The 17,731-nt window shown below is 56.3% G+C and overlaps 1 protein-coding gene across 4 annotated transcripts; it reads right to left on the bottom strand.

The window, feature by feature from the left end:
- Positions 1–717: 717 nt before the first annotated feature.
- SNX33 (sorting nexin 33) lies at positions 718–14,585 on the bottom strand. 4 transcript variants are annotated; one of them, XM_067029379.1, is made up of 4 exons: positions 14,346–14,585; positions 11,911–13,760; positions 5,585–5,790; positions 718–1,247 (listed from the first exon to the last, which is right to left on the bottom strand). In XM_067029379.1, the coding sequence occupies exons 2-4, from the start codon at positions 13,379–13,381 to the stop codon at positions 1,227–1,229; spliced, it is 1,698 nt and encodes a 565-aa protein (XP_066885480.1). In that variant the 5' UTR covers positions 13,382–13,760; positions 14,346–14,585; the 3' UTR covers positions 718–1,226. The 4 variants fall into 4 exon arrangements, with proteins under 4 accessions (XP_066885480.1, XP_066885479.1, XP_058914873.1 ...); XM_067029378.1 differs by having other exon boundaries at positions 718–5,790; positions 14,346–14,581; XM_059058890.2 differs by lacking the exon at positions 14,346–14,585 and having other exon boundaries at positions 11,911–14,076.
- Between the last annotated feature and the right edge of the window lie 3,146 nt (positions 14,586–17,731).

The raw sequence follows: 17,731 nt of genomic DNA, 5'->3' as shown, positions 1-17,731 counted from the left end.
GGGAATAAAGTCAGCCTGGAAGAGGCTCCAACTGCCTCCAGGCTCCAGCCAGCCTCCAGCTCCTACCTCAGGCATCAGCCATTTGCCTCCCAACACGGGTGGCCCAGGCCTGGGTACCACTCACACCGGCTCGGCTACTCTACACCTCCCTCACTGGGCCCCATTTCCTGGTCTGTAAAATGATGTTGATAATCTCTTGCATACAGGGTGGTTGTGCAATACTGGCCATCCAGTGTCCACCACAGTGCCACTTGCACTGGGGGAGGTAGAAGCCCCCGAGGCTGGAGATCCAGGGGGAGTGGAGACTTGGACCCCTTCCCAGGTAGAACCAGACCTCAGGAGACACAGGGTTACACAGGGTAAGTAGCCTCCAAGAGAGCCTTTTACTTGAGCATGTGGTGGAGGCTGTGGAGTGATTGTGCCAGCCCCTTGAGGTTCCCTGAGGCCCACAAGGTACAGGGGCAATTGAGGGAGTCTGGAGTGCCCCAAACTGAGAAAGGGCCAGACCCACGGAGGCTTAAGGGTGGGGATCAAAGGATCAGGTGGTGGGAAGGCAGGAGGTAAGGGAAAATGACCAAAGGGTCCGATGCTAACCTAGGACCATGGTGGGCACCACAGGCCCAGTGCCAGGTTCCAGGAGCCCTGCGAGAACCCACAATGTTTGCAGCCAAGGGGTAAAAAAGTAGCAGAACACAAAAAGGCAACAGAAAGAAAAGATAAAATCAAAATGAAGAAAATTTAATTAAATATCTACAAGACATTGTCAAGTAATTAACAGAACCCAGCTCAAGTAGGTATATGTGAAATATGTGGAATGCAGGCAAATTTTCATATGAGTGATAGGATGAGGGAATTCAGCTTCTAAAATTCAGAGTGCCAGGGGCCTGCGTAGGGTCTTCAAATGTGCCATCCCCAAAACTTACATACCTCCCTGGGGAAAGGAGGGGTCCCCAAATTGATTTCACATTACTTTTCTATCAGGTGGGTTAATGAGAAAGCAAAAGAGAAATTCAGGTCAGTTACAGAAAAGTGAAGTGATGTTCCTCACACATGTTCATTTGTAATCGGAGACCCTGAGTCACTGCAGATGCCACTGTGCAATGCTGCCCTCAGCCTCTTCATCCCTGGGGGGCTGGCGGGACTCACCGGACCCTCAAAGCCCCCGCACATTTCAGCAGTTGGTTTGCCATCCTCCCATTCTTTCACAACTCTGAAGCGAAGATCTGCTACCCCTTCTTCCTCCAGACCTACGTGAGTTAATCAAGGTGACTTTAGGGAATGAAGCCAGAGAGCTGGGTTCAAGTCCAGCCCCACCTCGGCCCCACTGTGTGATTGTAGGCAGTTCCCATCCTCCCTCTGGCCAAGCCTCAGTCTCTCTGTCTGTGAAATGGAATAATGATTTCTACCAGGGCTGCCATGCAGACCAAGGAGGCCACAGCTGTGTGAGAAACTGCTTTTTAAACAGACTGGACTGCATCGGGGTTTGACTAACAAAACAAAACCAAAGGAAAAAACCTTTGTTGAACCCGGGAGTGGGGTTTCACAATCAACCCTTCTGAGCTATGTCTGGGGGAGGTGAATTTTTATGTTTCCTCATGGTCTTTTTGCCAGGGCTCACCATCTCCTCTTGCCCCAAACAGCGGAAGGAGGTACCAGAGCCGAAGTGGTGGGGAATCAGGTTGGGGTGGGTTGGGGGTGGGTGAGGGAGCCAAGCTGGCTTGGCTCCTGGAGGCCTGAGTCAGCGGGCAGGCAGGCAGGGCGGGCCCAGTCCTCGCAGGCTTGGGGAGGAGATGGTGCAGGAATGTTCCTCCAGCCCAGGCCTGGGCCCTGCCCACCACATTCTGGCTCCTGCTCTCTGATGCTGCAGCCTCAGCTCTGGCTCCGAAGATGGGAGATGCCTGGAGCTTTGTTGAGTAGGTTCAGCCAGGGGCCTTCAGAGGCAGCCTGGCCCTGGGGACTGACCCAGGGGTGGGCAAGGCCAGGCCAGAGCCTGATGGAAACTGGGCTCTGACCCCAGACCATACCCCCGCCCCACTGGGTGATGCAGCCAAATGCTACCGCTCACTAGACCTCAAGTTTCCCATCTGTGCAATGGGGAATTGAATTTGGTGGTGTCAGATGATGGATGATCAGGGCTGGCTCCCCCTGGAGGCGGTGCAAGTGGAGTCCAAGAGCATCTACATTTGTGACACATTTGCTATGTGCATGTGTGACTTCATGGCCGTGTGTGTCTGAGTGTGTGTGTCACTATGTGAGTGTATATGACTGTGCACAGTACTATGGTATGGCTGTGAGTGACGACGTGGCTGAGACTGACGACATGCACGTGGGCGTGGACGAGTGTGGACGTGGCTGTGAATGTGTGACAGTCTGTGGCACTGTGGCTGGAAGTGCAGTTGTGCAAGCACATGACCATGCATACATGTGTGTGAGTGTGGAGCCAGGTGTGACCTGTGTGCCGCACACAGGTTGTATGGCTCTGTCTGCTTTGGGTTGGGCAACTGCATCTGTGACCAGGCCTGGCTCTGCTACAGCCGTGGCACAGCTGTGACACGGTGGTTCATGGCACTCCTGTGTCCAGGAAGCAATAGGATGCAGAATCTGAGGGCCGCCTCCATCCCCAAACCCCATATGTGGCCAAAAAGCAGACTCCTTTCCTGGGCTGGGCCAAGACTGGGGACCAGCCCCCCAGCTCCAGGTCCTGGTAGTTGCCCAGGGCAGAAAGAGAAGCCTTGTTTTCCACCCGCCTCAGGGAGGAAACTGGAGGCAGCTGGGCTCAGCTCAGTCTGGAACATCTGCCTGTCATGAGTCTGAGGCCAGCCCGCAGGCCCAGCCACCACCAAGATACCCACACACACACACTGGTCCCCAGTCCCCTGCTGAAACAGGCTCCGGCCAGCCCAGACAAATCTCAAATTCCCCCAACACTCAAACTCACACAGAGATAGAAAGAAACCAGAGAGAAGGGCTGTGACATCCTCACTTCCCATCACATGTATGTCTGTCCCTGCCTAGAGCCCTCAGGATGCCTGGAGGAGGCCTGGCCCATCCCAAGACTTCACGTTCTGATGCTTTTCCTAGGTGCAAGCCCCTCCTGAGAAAAGCGTCAGACCAACCCCTCACCTGGAGGATGGAAGGCATGGGAGGTGGCCCCCCGCTCAAGAAAGAGACACAAGAGGGCAATACTATTCCCAGGGCAAGAAGCATGAACAGGGGACTTTCCAGGCACTGTGTGTTGAGAAGGGCATTCCCACCGCCCCAGCGCTGACTGGGCCTGGGAAGGAAACCACCCCCCGCCCCGCCGCCCTGCCCATGGTCAGAGCACTCACTGCAGAAGGCCGCCTGGAGGTTGGAGCAGGGAAGAGGTTAAGGGTGGGAAGGTCCTCGGATGGGCTGGAAAATGAAGGAAGGAGGGCAGGGAGGAGAGAAGGGAAAATTCCATAGAAAGTCCCAAATCTGACCTAATTTTGACCCAGGGCCAGGGGCCCATTCCAAAAGTTCCTCTGAGGACGCTCTGCCCTGAACAGGGAGCCTCTGCTGCCCCTTCCCCACTGCACCTGCCACCCCTTACTCTATCTCACTGCCATGAGCTCCCCCGCCCCCAGCCCGGCCAAAGCCTCCCCTGATGTCCAGACCCCAGCAGCCCTCCCTCCACCAAGTCCCCATTGCCCCAAAAGAATCACAGCCCCCCAGCCCTCCTCTTTCCCGTGTGCAAACAGATTCCTGTTCATCCTGCCTGGGACACCCCCAAGGGCATAGCTGAGGGGTCCACCTCAGTTTCCAACTGGGCAGCCACTGCAGTGCTGGGCAGCCTGGACTGGACGGCCTGGGGAAGGACACAGGTTCTGAGACCCACCCCCTCCCCTGGACGGGGGCTTTCCTCGGGGCAAGGCTGGGATATGCCCTCCCGGGGAGAGGAACCCCCTATCGATTAGACTGTCCCTTCCTCACATGACCTTCAGTCCTAGATCACAGAGCAGCAAAGCCAAACCCCTAGAAGGACTCCACCCATTTGAGAGATGAGGAGAGTGAGGTCTGGGAAGGGTATGCATCCAGCTGGAGTCCAGGGTCACCCAGAGGTCCCCAGCTAGACCCTGCCTCCAGCACCGCCCTCCCCCTAACTTCTGAGATTCTGGGGTAAATGTTGTGCCCATCACGACCTCAGAATCTGGTCCAATCGCTCCCAGGGACAATTAGGGCTGTATCCTTTCCCCCACCCTCATCCCCCCTGGGATCCAAATAAGGAGTCATATTTTTGTTATCTTAACTGTAAAAGGTTTATCAAGAAAACAAGAAAGAAAGAAGACTGAAGCAGCAGCAGCCAGGAACAGCCATGACCTCCTGGGGGTGGCCAGCAGTGGCACCTGTCAGTTCCCCCAACCCACTGCTGGACCGCGCCCTGGCCTGGGGGTGTGGGGGGAGCCCCCTCGAGGATGTAAACATGGGTGGGAGACAGCACAATCCCACCAGGACCTGGACCGGCATTACAGTGAGGCTGGCTGTGGGCAGGTGGGCCCAGGATCCCTGGGGTGGTGGGTAAGCTGGCCCCTGGGAGCCTGAGGCCCAAGCCTGCTTGGAGCATGGGAGCTATTGCTGGTGAACTCAAATACCCAGTAACTTTCGGGTGTCCCCTCCAGGAAGGTGCCAGCAGGGTCCTGGGGTCCGAGGCTTGTCTTAGCACCTTGAGCCCAGGGCAAAGATGCTGCATGGTCCCCTAACCAAGGGGTGAGGGGGCTCAGCTGGTGAAGGGGAGTCAGGAGGGAGTTGGCCTGCAGCCCCTCCTGCGGGGGTGGTGGGGCGATGGTGGGGCGGGGACAGGAGCATGGGAGCAAGGCAGATCCCTCCCCTCTGTCACACCACCGAGGGGTGCACCAAACTTGCTTGGGAAAGGTAAAGGAGAGAAGATGGCATCTTTTCATGCCTCCACAGCCTTGCCCATGCTGTTCTTCTCCTCTGAATGCCCTCCACATCTACTGTCCCCACTTACTGTCTGGCAGGTCCTTGTCATTCTTCAAGACACTACTTGAATGTCACCTACTCCATGGAGTCATCCCTGACTGGCAGGACAAGTGGTCCCTTCTGCGAGCTATTTACCATCAATGTTTCTGTATTGCCCCTGCCTGTTTCTGGGTCTGACCCCCACCTCAACTGGGAACTCCCCAAGAGCAGGCGTGTCACAGCCCTGGATGCCCAGTGTCTGACCCGGGGCCGCAGCAGGCCTGCGCATCTGCTGAATGAACAAGGGGATGGTGGCCAGGTGAGCGAGAGCTATAGGCTCTAGAGGAGGCTAAGACCCTGGCCTGACCTCAAGTGACTGACCAGCAGCCCAGGCCTTGAGCTGGGGGGCTCCTGGCCCCATTCTCACCCCTGCTGTGCCCCTATCTCTAAGGGGTGGGGGACTTCCCCAGAGATATCCATGACTCCTCCAAAGCCCACCCCTGACCAGCCAGGCACTGCTGGTGTGGGAAGGTCTGGAGGGCAGCATACACTGCAGCCACCAGGCCCCAGGGGTGGGGAGAGGACCAGGGACACGTGGTCAGAGGCTGTCATACATGTGCAGCGTCTTCTCCAGCTGCTGGCCTACCCGCTGGTAGAAGACGATCTGCTGGCGCAGGTAGTTCTGCATCATGTGCTTGAAGTCGAGCTCACGGCGCTGGTGGAAGTGGTTCATCTCAGCCTGCAGGGCGAAGCCCACCACGCGGCAGCGCCTGCGAATGCCATCTGCCTCGTCCTGCGCCATGCGGCCCTCGTCACTCATGCGCTGGCTCTCCTTCACCTTGGCGAAGGCACCTGGCACGGGCAGAGCAGAGGACAAGGACAAGTTAGGGCTCCGGTCTCCCCAGTTCGCTCCCTAACCCCACGGTGAGACCCCTCAAGGGCAGACAATACCCTCATCGGCTCAACTCCGGCCTCACTCTTGGACTCCATGGAGTCCGGACCCATGGTCCAGCCACCTGGGTGTCTCCACCAGGATGTCCCCCAAACCCTCACCTTTAGCACATCCTAAACCAGATGCACCATCTTCCCTCCAAACCTGTGGCAACACCAGCAGTCCACACCTGACCAGTCACAGCCCTGCCCTGCCAGCTGATTGATTTCTAGGACCAGGCCGTCCCCACCCACCACAGGCCTCGTCACCCCTCTCGCTGGCTCCCCATTCACCTCCAACATCACCTCCTCCAGGAAGCCTTCCCTGCAGCCCCAGTACATCAGGTGCCTCTCAAGGCTCTCAGGTGCCCTGGGTTTCCCTCTGCCACAGCTCTTACCACCCTGTGGTTTCTCTGACCTCTTCCTTCTGGGCTGTGAGCTCAATGTCTCTAGCATCCAGAACAAAGCCTAGCCCACAGCAGATCCTGATATGTGTCTGCTAAGCTGATTCAACCTCACTGGACTGCTACCATAGGCCCCTCATGGGTCTACGCACCTCAGTCTCAGCCTCTGAGAGGTTCTCCATAGCACCTGAAGAGCAGCCAAGCTGGGCACCCATAGCTCCAAGCCTTCCCTGGCTTCCTTCTGCCTGCAGAGCTAGGTCCCCCATTCTCCTGGCCTGTGAGGCCCTCTGGGAGTTGACCCCTGCACCCATTCCACGCTGACCCCACGTTCATCAAATTCAGCTTTCTTTCCTACCTTCCTATCTCTGCCCCCTGGATCCCTATGCATAATTCAAGGCTCTGATGGAGCAACCCCCAGGCAGACCGCCTCCCCGTCTCAGCTCACCAGGGCTCTCCCCACCCCCATCACCCAGCCGATTCTAAAACAGAGCCTCAAAAGCCACCTGGAGTTTTCCTTTGTGTGTGTCTCCCCACATATAGGCCCTGCTCCCTCCTCACCACCCCAGCCCCCAGGGGACTAGAGGAAGCCATTATAATAACCAGGTGACAGATGGGGGATCAGGGGATGAACCTGGGGAAGGGACCCAATTTGGAAAATGTGAATGAATCAACAAGCACTTGGTGAACGAACTTCAGTTCTGAATTAACAGCACTTGACTGATTCTGCGCTAAAGCCGGTGGTGGGGGGGGGCAGTTGTTGAGGCGGTGAGGCAGTCTGCCTGCGCCTGGCGGGTACTCCTTGTAGGGCTGTAGGGAATCCACTGTGTGAAGCAGATTAAGGAGGTGGGAGGGGTTGGCACAGAGGACAGCACACTCCCGCGAGCGCTTCAAAAGCATCCACTGCACACAAGTAACACGCTCGTTTTTCATGTTTCCCACCTCTCCCTTAAGGAGGTCCCTCATGGACCTTTGAAACGTATTCCTTTTACTCCAAGTTATTGAAATGCATTCAGGATGTATTTATGGAGCATCTACTACATGCTGGAAATAACTCGGAATGCCTTTAGAAGGAGCAGTACCTATATTAGATGGCAAGTGTGTGGCTAATTGGCAAAGAGTGGCATTTCGGGTGGACAGACTCAAATTCGGAGCATTTCCAGGGCTGCTCACACAGCACCCAAAAGAATTCTGCAATCCCCAGCTCCCATCCCACTCAGTCCTTTTGCCACCTTCCTTGAACCACTTCTCACCTCCTGTTCCATACTGACTGCCCAGGTCTGGGCAGCAGGAGAGGGATCACCCCAAGGCCCAAGATGAGGACCCCATGAGAGACTTCGGAGCTGGAGTGGCCCTAGAGACTAGCTGTCCAACACCCACCTCCACCCCTCACTCTCCACCCCCATACTGTGCAGAGGAAACTCAGGGCCTGGCAGGAGGGCACTTGCCTAGGGGCTCGCAGCCTCTTTCCTGCTCCGAAAGTGGGGGATGCCTGGCCCAGAGGTAACCCTGCACAGCTTGGGGTAGACACCACTTCTACTGCAGGGAGCCCAGGCCAGGTTCCCCAGGCATATGTGTGGGACATCCAGACAATGGATTCAGGAATTTGAGAAGGTCCCAAGGGGTAAAAAGAACCATAAGAAGCAAAGTAGAAAAGAGCAGGACAAAGAAACTAGAGTCAAGCTTCAGCAAAGGGCACCTACTAGCCTGGATTCCACCTTCCTGAAAAAGTCTGGGTGCGTTGGGTGTGGATTTGCATTTAAGAAAGCTTTTCTTGCCCATTGCCTTAGAGGAAGGAAACTGAGGCCCAGATAATGGGAATGAATCTATTGCAACTGCTAGGTATCTGCAGACAAGCAGGGAGCCAGAGATGCGGGGCAAAGGCTGTGGGGGAAGGGGGAGGCCCCACCCTGCTCTCTGTCACCCCTCCACCCTGTGACTCCGATGTGGGACTGGGACCTGCTAACTAACACTAATGCACCCCAGAGACAGACTGGGACTCAGGGCTCAGGCCTGTCCCCTGTCACCCCACACATTCCACCTAGGACTCAACCTGAGAGCTGAGGACCCAGGGGCACCTCCTAACCTGGCAGTTGTCCTGTAGGCTGGGTCCCAGGAACGGGGAAAGGAGGGTTGGAGCTTCAGAGCCCCAGGGTCCCAGGCATATCCCCTAAACTGCCACCTTAATCTATCTTGTCCCTACTTCTTGGAGGTAGTTACCACCCACCCTAGGTTGAGGGCAGGACGTCTGAGTCCTAGTCCCACTGTGTCACCTCCAACAAGGGCTACAGGTCTCCCCACTGTCAAATGGGACAGGTTGGACTAGATGTGTTGCTGCTGACAATTGCTCACAGCGGAAAAGCGCTTTAGAGTTTCCACATCAGTAAAATGGGATGATAATAGTACCCACCCTATAGTTATAGCTGAGTTTAATTGAACTAATATGTTTAAAGTACTTAGGATGGCACCTGACAGAGTAAGAACTCTGGATGCTACTCGCAACTATGTGCAAACTGCTTTTCAGTCCCAGCCAAGACCCAGCTGGTGGTGGCTCCTGGTGACACAATTCTTTGTTCATCGGAGCCTAGGAGGGGAGGTAGGTAGAGGGAGAGCTAGATGATGGCCCAGAGCATAGAGGCTGGACCCACCTATTTCCCCCAGGCAAGAACTTGGTCCTGCAAAAGGGCCACTTTGCCTTGGCCAACCTGAGAGCTCCATGGCCCCTCCACGCATGCTCTGTGGTCCAGGGCCTGCCTCCAGCCTGCCGAGGATACCAGCTCAGTTGGTGCTAGAACACCCAACCCCCTCCCTGCTCCCTCCCCTTCTGGCTTGTCTACCCCAGGCACCCATCCCTTAGGGAGCTCCCTCCCCTATCTGTCTGGCACAGTAGAAACAGCCTGGTTGTGGAGTCAGAGACACCTGGGCTCCAATTCCTGCTCTGATTATCATTCCTCCTCACTGCCCCTCATCTGAAAACGGAGGGAACCACACCCACCTCTGTGGCTTGTGATGAGTCTTAGGACCGAGCCCTGCCCTGGCTGGCTCTCAGGCAGGGGCCCTGGACAGTCATTGTTGCCCCTTGTTGTCCCAGGGTAACTATTACTAAGGCTCTCTTTCACCCCCAAGATTGCCCTGGTTTGGATGGTAAATTACATGGTTGCCCTTCTCTTAGGAGACCCCTAAACTGAGCTCCAGGGGCTGGGCCAGCGGGCAGACAGGCTGGCACCTCAGTGCCAACCAGGTTCCATGGCCCATTTTCCTAAGCTTTCTTAGGCAAGGAAACTCTTTCAGGGTCACCTCAGAGGCAACATTTGTCCAAATCCTGGTCTCCTGACCCCTCCTAGGCCTCCCATCTCCTTCCTTCCAAGGCCTCTCCCACACGCTTGCCATCTTTCAGATGTATGAACAGGCTGGACAGAATCCTGGGGACCCAGGACCCAATTTTCCTGCTCGTTCCATTGTGAAAGGGCTCCATCCACAGGGCCAACATGGGATCCCCCGTCCCCCCAATCAGGCTGTGGTTCCCCCAATTCTGTCTCAGCCAGATTCCAAGCCCCCCTCCCTAACTTGCCCCACCACGGGCCTAGGAGTGGCAGTGCAGAGCCCAGAAGGAGGAAGAGTAAGCTCAAAAGAACCTGGCTTAATGGGGAGGGGTCCTCTGGGTCCGGGAAGGTGGGGCAGCCTCTGCCTGAGGTTGAACACATCACCCCAGGGCCCTCGCCTTAGAAACACCTCCAGTGGAAACTCAGAAGTGGCCTCTCTCAGCTCTGTCTCCCTGCCCCAGGGTCAGAAAGGCCAGTCTGGCTTTACTCCCTCCTGCTTCAGTGGGAGCCTGGAAGTATGAGTGTGGGGTTGCCTTCCTGCCCCCCGCTCTGCTCTGGGTGAGGGTCCCCAGACACTGTATGGGGAAGCTGTTTAATCACTATGCCCCTACTTCCCCCCATCCTGCTGCCCACACAGGAACATGCCATCCAAGGAGCTGGTTGAACCAGCTTTCCCAGGCCGTAGGACAGCAGTGAGCGTGGCTCCACTTCCACACAGGGTGACACCTGCCCCAGTGGACCCCAGCCGGCCCCAGCTACCAGCCCTGCCCAATCCCTGCCCAGAGCTCAGAGCCAGATCTAAGTCATCACTCCCCAGGAGTCTCTCCCCTATCCACCCCTTTGAAGGCCTAAGAGCTCACTGTGTCCACCCTCCCTTGTCTTACAGATGGGGAAACGAACTCCCAGAGAGGGGAAAGCACTTCCCAGGGACTCATGGCAAACTGGGGGCAGAGCCAAGACCAGAACTCAGGCCTCATGTCTACTGAAGCTGAAGAAGGGAAGGAGGAAGAGAAGAATGTGGAGAAGAGAAAAAAAGGGCAGAGAGGAGAAGAAGGAAGAGAAAGTGAGGGGAGAAAGGAGGCTGGGAGCTGGAGAAGTTCTAGAAGTTAACCTCCTGGTAAAGGAGAACAAGGCGGGTTTACTCCAGACTCTCCTAGGGACCAGGTAGTGTGGTGGTGTTTGCTGTCCCCCAGGCTCAGTCCAGAGGCCTGCCTCCTGGCCTCACCCAGAGGAAAACTCCCCACCAAGCCAGGCCTGACCTCAGGGCCTAGGGGCCTGGAAGCCAGCCCCACGCCCTGCAGACATTCTTCCTTAATTACCAAGCAGCCCTGGGGAGGACCACACCTCTCTCCTGCCCTGCCTATAGTCCCCAAGACTCAGCCACCTGCCCGGTCAGCTTCTGACTCACCGCTCAGGCAAGAAAAGAAGCCAGGCAGGGGAAGGGGGAATTGCACGGACCATGGGGGTAGTGCCCTGGACCCCAGCTTCCTCCCGCAGCCCAGCCCGCGTGCCCCTAGGTGACCCGGCTATGAGTCACTTCCCTGGAAGTTCCTTGACAGCCCCACAGTAACAAGGACCCATCCTGTCCCTCCCGTAGGGAGGGGGCCGTGAGAACTGAACACATGGCTGGGCTTGGGAGGTGGCCGAGATGGATGTGTCCTTGGGGAGGTACAGGAGGAAGGAACAGTCCCAGCTGGGCCATGGACCCCTTGTGCAACCACCATTCTGTGGACACAGCTTCTTTATCTGCAAAATAGGGACAGCCACCCTCCCAAACACAGATAGGGAAGGAGGTCACAGATAGGAAATGCAGCGGTGAGAACAGGCTCTGCAAAGGCAGGGAGGCAAGCTTGTGACAAGTGGGAAGACAGGCTACACTCTGCGCTCTTGTTATCTGGGTCTGTGTCCGTGTCCCCTATGAGCCTGTGGGCTCCTCAAGGGCAAGTCCTGGTCCCCAATCAGCTCCGTGTTCCCAGACCCCAGCCTGATATCTTGAAGGGCTCAAAGCATGATGGGTAAATGAGTAAATGAGACAGAAACGGAGAAAACGAATGAATGAATGAACGAACGAACAGACAACAAGAAGGTAAGCAGTGAACTCCACGAGGACAGGGATCAGACCTGCCCATAAAAATATCCCTGCACCTAGAAGAGCACCTACCACCTGGTAGGTGCTCGACCCACTTGTTGAACATATGAATGAGACACAGACAGAAAGACTAGCTGCACCGTTCTGATTGGTCTAGGCCATCCTCATACCCCCAGTGCCCAGCAGAGTGCAGATGCTGTAAGGGTCTCCAGCCCACACTGGCTCTTACCTTTCTGCAGGTGGATGATGTCGGGGAAGTTGGAGAGCAGGCCCTGGTAGAGAGACAGCGTATCGAGCATCTGGAAGAGGTCGTTCTTGGGCTGCTCGGCAAACATCTCACCCACGGCTTCATAGGTACGGCCCGTGTGAGAAATGGCGCTGTTGAGGGCTTCAGAGCTGAAGGGGGGGTCCATTTGGAAGGCATGACTGATGGCCTGGAAGGCATTGCCCAGCTTCTGGAATTCCTTGCGGAAGCCCCCCACATGCTTGCGCACCAGCTCCGATGCTACAGTGCTGAGCTGCAGGACGCTGTCGTCCATCTTCTTGCTGAAGGCTTTGAAGGTGTCCACACGGTCCTCCACATCCTGCAGGTCCTGGTGCTCCGTGGGGATCTGGAAGGTGAGCAGGAAGCTGGCGCCCACCATCTCGTCCTTCTCGGCCCGGCGTTTGCCCATCTTCCACTGCTTGTCATCCAGGCAGCTAAGGAAATGTTGGAAGCCCTCGTACTGGGACAGCACGGGGTGGCTAGTCATGTGGTCCATCCAGAGGATGAGCCGTCGCTTCCGCTTCTCAATGAAGTCCTCCTCGAAGCGGCCTGTGGCCTGCTTCTCTGGCAGGTGGGGCACAGAGATAACGGTGAACTTGTGCAGCAGGCGGTTGTAGAGCCAGTCGAAGTGCTTGTAGCGCCTGTAGACAGGTGAGCCAGCGTGTGTGGGTGTGAGCTTGTAGGAGATGTAGCTTTTGATGCCCTTGAATTTGGTCTGTTTGGTGGGGTCCTCCACGGAGCAGGCAAATGGGTGGGGGTTGGCCTTCCACTGGGGGCCGCGAGGGCCCATCTCAATGGAGTATGTCTCGGCGATCTTGGCCATCATGGGCACATCGCCCAGGATGAAGGCCTCCACGCCGGAGCGCACAAAACACGAGAAGCGGTTGAGGTTGCGCCCCACCACACTGCCTCGCTTGGCCGATGCCAGGCTGTCCTGCCGCTCCAGGGGTGGCTTGGGCCGGAAGGCCATGTGTTGGCTGGGGTAGGCACCGGGGTAGGAGAGGTTGAGTGGGGGGTGCCCGTTGGTGCCCAGCCCGCCAGCCCGCGGCTCCTCCACCACTGTGCACCCATCATCCCAGTCATCCCAGTCATCGTCATCGTCCTCCTCAAAACTACCCTGGTTTGACAGGAAGCCACAGCCCCCACCACTCCAGGAGGGGTCTGCCACGCTGGAACTGTTGTATAAGCTCACCTGAGTGCCTAGAGAGCCTGCAGGACTGCTGGAGTAGTCGGCGTGGTCGGAGCTGGTGCCAGAACGGATGATCTCCACGTAAGAGGCAGGGAAGAGCCCTGTCTCACCGCGGCTGTTCTGGCCCTGCAGCCAGCCATCCAGCGAGGTCTCGCTGAAAACAACCAGGTCCTCATCCTGCTGGATGCTGATTTCCTCCTTGTTCTCGCTGCGGAAGTCATAGAGGGCTCGGCCTTTTAGTGCCATGTCTGGGCCAGTGGTAGAGAAAGATGAGGACAGAGTCCTGCCCAGAACTGGGGACACTTGCTAGGATTTCCAAGAATGCACTAGCAACTCCAGGTCTGCCACAGCCCTTCAGTCTCTCAGCCCCTACAGCGGGGTCTCAGCACCCACAGATGGCGTCCAGCCTCCCTCTCTTCAGAGCAATGTCCACGGCCCAGAAACAGGTCTCCCTGCACACTCCTGTGAACAGGGAGAGCTCATGTCCATGGTCTTCCTCCCTTCCTTCCTCAGCCCCTGAAACGGAGAGTCTCTCTTCCTCCCACTCCCAATAGATAAGTCAAGTGACTCGGAGAAGTCAGCTCTGAGAGGGCAAGAATTCGACACTCTCCACTGGAACAATGTTCTAAAATAGAAGAGAATCACTCAGAAACCACCGTCCCAGAAACCCCGGCAGCTCTGGCTCCCAGCTCCTTCTGGCTCCACAGGCCTTGGGAGGCTCTCACATTCCTCCGTAGATCTGCTCCTTCCTCCTTCCTCCTCCTCTTCCTGGGCCACTGGGTTTTCAAAAATCCAGAAAATCCAAGAGGGGCAAGGAGAAAAGCAGCAAGCCTCCTGAATCGAATCCAAGGGTAGATGTGTCCGGCTTCACAACGAGCCAGGCCGGGAAAACAAGGACTGAGGCTTACACAACAGGCCGCCAACGCTTCGACCCCGGCGGCCCGGCCCCCAGCCCCCAGCCGGCTGGGGCGCCCTCTCCCCGCCCCCAAGTGACCAGCCCCCGCCCCGGGGAAAGGAGGGGACGCGACGAGGCGCTCAGGCGACTTCTGGCCACTAGCTGAGTGGCCTCTTTTGTTTGCCTAATTCCTCAGCAGTTTCTGAGCCTGCAGCTGACCCAGATCTGAGTCCAAGGACCCCCAGCCAAAGGTAACCCCACAGTAACCGGTCCCCGCACGCGGGACGTGGACCCCCACCCTTCGCGTGCACGCACACACTCAACAGGAGTTTGGAGAGTGAGCTCTGGAGAGCAGATGGCGCGCCCGGCCGACTGTCCGTCCTCCGCTCTGCCCCGCGGGGTCCCGCCGGTGGGCGGCGGGCTGCGCCCCCAGCCCGCCTTCCTCTCCAGCGTTCGCAGCCCCTCTGCGCCGCCAGTGAGAAGCCAGCTCCAAAACAACAACAAAAAAGGCGATTCCGGGAGGTGGCGTCCCGAGGAAGGAGGCAATAGCCGAGGGGGGGGGAGGTGGGGGGGGAGGTGAGGGGTGGGGAGAGGGAGGGAGAAGGAAAAGCAGGCTGGGGAATTGGGCGAACTCCACAGCACTTCCGTGCGTCCTGGCTGGCTGCGGACTGCCCGGCTCCGCCCTCCCACTGGCCTGGGGCGCAGGAGCCGGGGCTCCCGCCTACTCCTCGCTTTTCCTTCTGGCACTCGCCCTCACTCACTTGCGCCGAGATCTGGATGCGAGAGAGAAAGGAGACGGTCGGGGAATAGGGCCAGCCCGTCCGCCCTGGCTGGGAGACACCTCTCACCCCGAGGGGCTTAAGCGCAGCGCGACGGAGCTCTGCGGCCGCCGCCTCGCTTCCCGGGCTCCGTCACCCTCCTGCCTTTTCCGCGACGCAAGTGAGTCAAACTCCTAAAGTTTGTGAAGTGCGGTGCTACAAGGAGGGCGCCAGAGCCGGGACCCCGGAGAGAAGGTTGAGGAAGTGCGTGGAGACCCGCAGACGCCCCCCTCTCGTTCCCCTGCCCCCTACCCCAGCTCCGGGGGGACGGGGCCGTGGCTCCGCCCGGGGATTGCTCTCTGGAGGGGACCCCAGAGCCAGCGGCGCCCTCATGGAAGAAGCCTGAGAAGGTTTGGATAGTTTGGATATGGGCTGCTGCGGGTCCTAGTACCCTAGCCAGACAAGGCCAGGAGCACCCCTGTCCTGGGTGACTTCCTTCGGGGAGGGGGAAGACAAAACCCTACATCTGTAGCGACGGGAACAAGACCGGGCACGATGATCGGGTCCCGTGTTGCTTCGTGCGGCGGCCGGCGGAGACTGGATGCCCTGTCTTTGCCAGCAGCACCCAGGAGAGAGGAGTGGCTGGGGTAGGGTTCCGTGAAGAGGTAAAGTGGACTTTACCCTGGGAATTGATTCTGCCAGGCACTGTGCTGGGCACTGGAGATTACAGTACAACAAGGCAGTCGGAGAGTTTGACACCCTCTTGTCAAATGACAAGTCCACCCTCTTGTCCTTCATTCATTCATTCTGTCTCTCATTCATTCAATCTTGCACTCAAGGAAACATTAACTGAGTATTCTATGCCAGGCCCCTTGGTCTACAAAGACGAATAAGGCATTGTCCTTACCTACCAGAAGCTCAGATGTGTCAGGACAAGTAAAGAGATGTTCCCTGCCCGGTGAGACCCGTGCCATGAAATGTGACTGGGAGGGCACCTATTCCAGCCTGGGTTGAGCAAGGATCAAGGAAGGCTTTCTGGAGGAGGAGGTACCTAAGGTGAAGCAAAGGCTTTGGTCCCTACTCCCCTTCCTGGCTATGCCCTGGAGCCTTGTCTACTGCTCTAACTAGAACTTCCTTCCCCCTCATTCTCATTCCTCCCACTTGTTGCAGATTAACTGGCACAAGGTGCAGTTGTAAAGGTGGGCACCTTAGGCTGTTTTGAGGGGTGTAATTTGCAGGCCTCTGGCTCCAAAAACCAATTTCACTAGTGCAGTGAGTAGATCCAGTTCCCTATGCAGAGCTGGCATTTGGCCAGGATACAGGCTTATGTCCAAACTCCAGAAACCCAGGTATTAACTTACACAGAGAAATTCAACTGTCAGGCAGACCCGAATATTTGTATCAATAGATCAAGGCAGTTTGGGCTGCTTCTTAGGAAGCCCAGTTACCAGAAGTTTAGCCCAGTGAACCTGGAAACCCCAGGAGGGGAAGAAAGGATGGTATAAGTCTCTCAGCCAAGAAGCCTTGAGATCTTGTCCCCCGCCATAGGTGCAGTCTTTATTCTAAAGACTCAGTTCAGCCTAGGATCTCCAGGACCAGAGCCTGAATATGTTTCCCCAGCTGCTTTGGGGGCACCCCTTTTCTTTGATCTTCTGTTCGCAGAGCCTCTCTCCAAGCTGGATTTAAGAGTAGCAGCTACTTCCTTAGTGCTTGCTGAGTGCTAGACTCCTGTAAACATTTTACCTTTACTAGCTCACTTAATACAATTGATGGGATCTCTGCTCACCCAGCTAGGGGCCTAGTGTAGCCCCACCCCACTGAGGGGGCCCCAGCCACCATCCTGATGGTCTTTAGTTGCTTTCCAAATGCTTCAGTCACATATTTATGCACATTTACACCTTGGATTTACTCTCATATCTGTTCAGGGACAGAGGGAGGGTGGTTTCTATCTCACAGTGGCCACATTATTTCCAGGTTCTTGGGGGAAACTCATTCTGCAGCTTCACAGAGATTTCCAGAACCTATATCTTCTATTTCCAACCCTCTTCAAACCTCTGGGTAACAGGGCCCGCAGTTACTAATCTCAGGCAACTGCACTAACCTTTGTGGTTCCCTACACCCTGCCCATGACTTTGGAAAAAGTCCCTTTATTAAATTCTCCTCACATTACTCTAATTGGAGTGTGTTCTCTCTTTCCTTGTGGGACCCTGATTTGGGCACAGGAAACAGCATCCATTCCCCCATCCAGATAGCCAACTTTCCTCCTTTAGGAAAGGAATCAGCAAGGGAGAAATGTGGCCAGTGGTTTCCAGGCTGACTCCACTGGTGGCAGCATAGTGGACACACTGGACTATTACTATAGTGATGCAGACAAGAGATGATGAGGGCCTGAGGTAGGGCAGGGGTAATGGGCTGGGGAGAAGCAAATTTGAGATTCTATGGGGGTAGAACAGACTGGAATGACAACCAACAAGATGTAGGTATTGAGGGAAGAGTCAACCCACATCTTTAGAACATAGATTCTCAACTCCCCTGTCCCCACCAGCTATTTCCCCATTTCTTTGCTCACCTTTGCAGCAAATTCCTCAAAATAGCCATCTCTACTAGCTGCCTTCAACATCTTTCCTCCCTTTCTCTTCTTAAACCCCTCTAGCCATTCTTTCACCCTCACACTCCACTGAAACTATGCTTATCAAAGTCATCAGTGACCTAATGGTTATTCTCAGCCCTCCTCTTAGCCTCTCAGTAGCATTTGACCAGGTTGATCACTACTTCCCCCTGGATACACTGTCTTCACTTGCACTGGGGAGACCATACTCTCCCAGTTTCCCTTCTACTACACTGGCTCATCCGCTTCTCTCCAATAATTCTTTTTTTTTTTTAAGATTTATTTATTGGATGCTTTTTGGGTCTTCGTTGCTGCACGCAGGCTTTCTCTAATTG

This window comes from Kogia breviceps, chromosome 3, assembly GCF_026419965.1.
Source record: "Kogia breviceps isolate mKogBre1 chromosome 3, mKogBre1 haplotype 1, whole genome shotgun sequence".
Taxonomy (NCBI): Eukaryota; Metazoa; Chordata; class Mammalia; order Artiodactyla; family Physeteridae; genus Kogia; species Kogia breviceps.
The sequence above is the reverse complement of the archived record's forward strand: the minus strand, read 5'-3'. Positions and strand labels throughout refer to the sequence as shown.

Bases quoted from the DNA above. Each gene is read 5' to 3' on its own strand.
- SNX33 (XM_067029378.1), bottom strand. From the start codon at position 13,381: ATGGCACTAAAAGGCCGAGCCCTCTATGACTTCCGCAGCGAGAACAAG. The intron at 5,791-11,910 runs GTAAGAGCCAGT...TGCCCGTGCCAG, and splicing joins CATCATCCACCTGCAGAAAG to GTGCCTTCGCCAAGGTGAAG.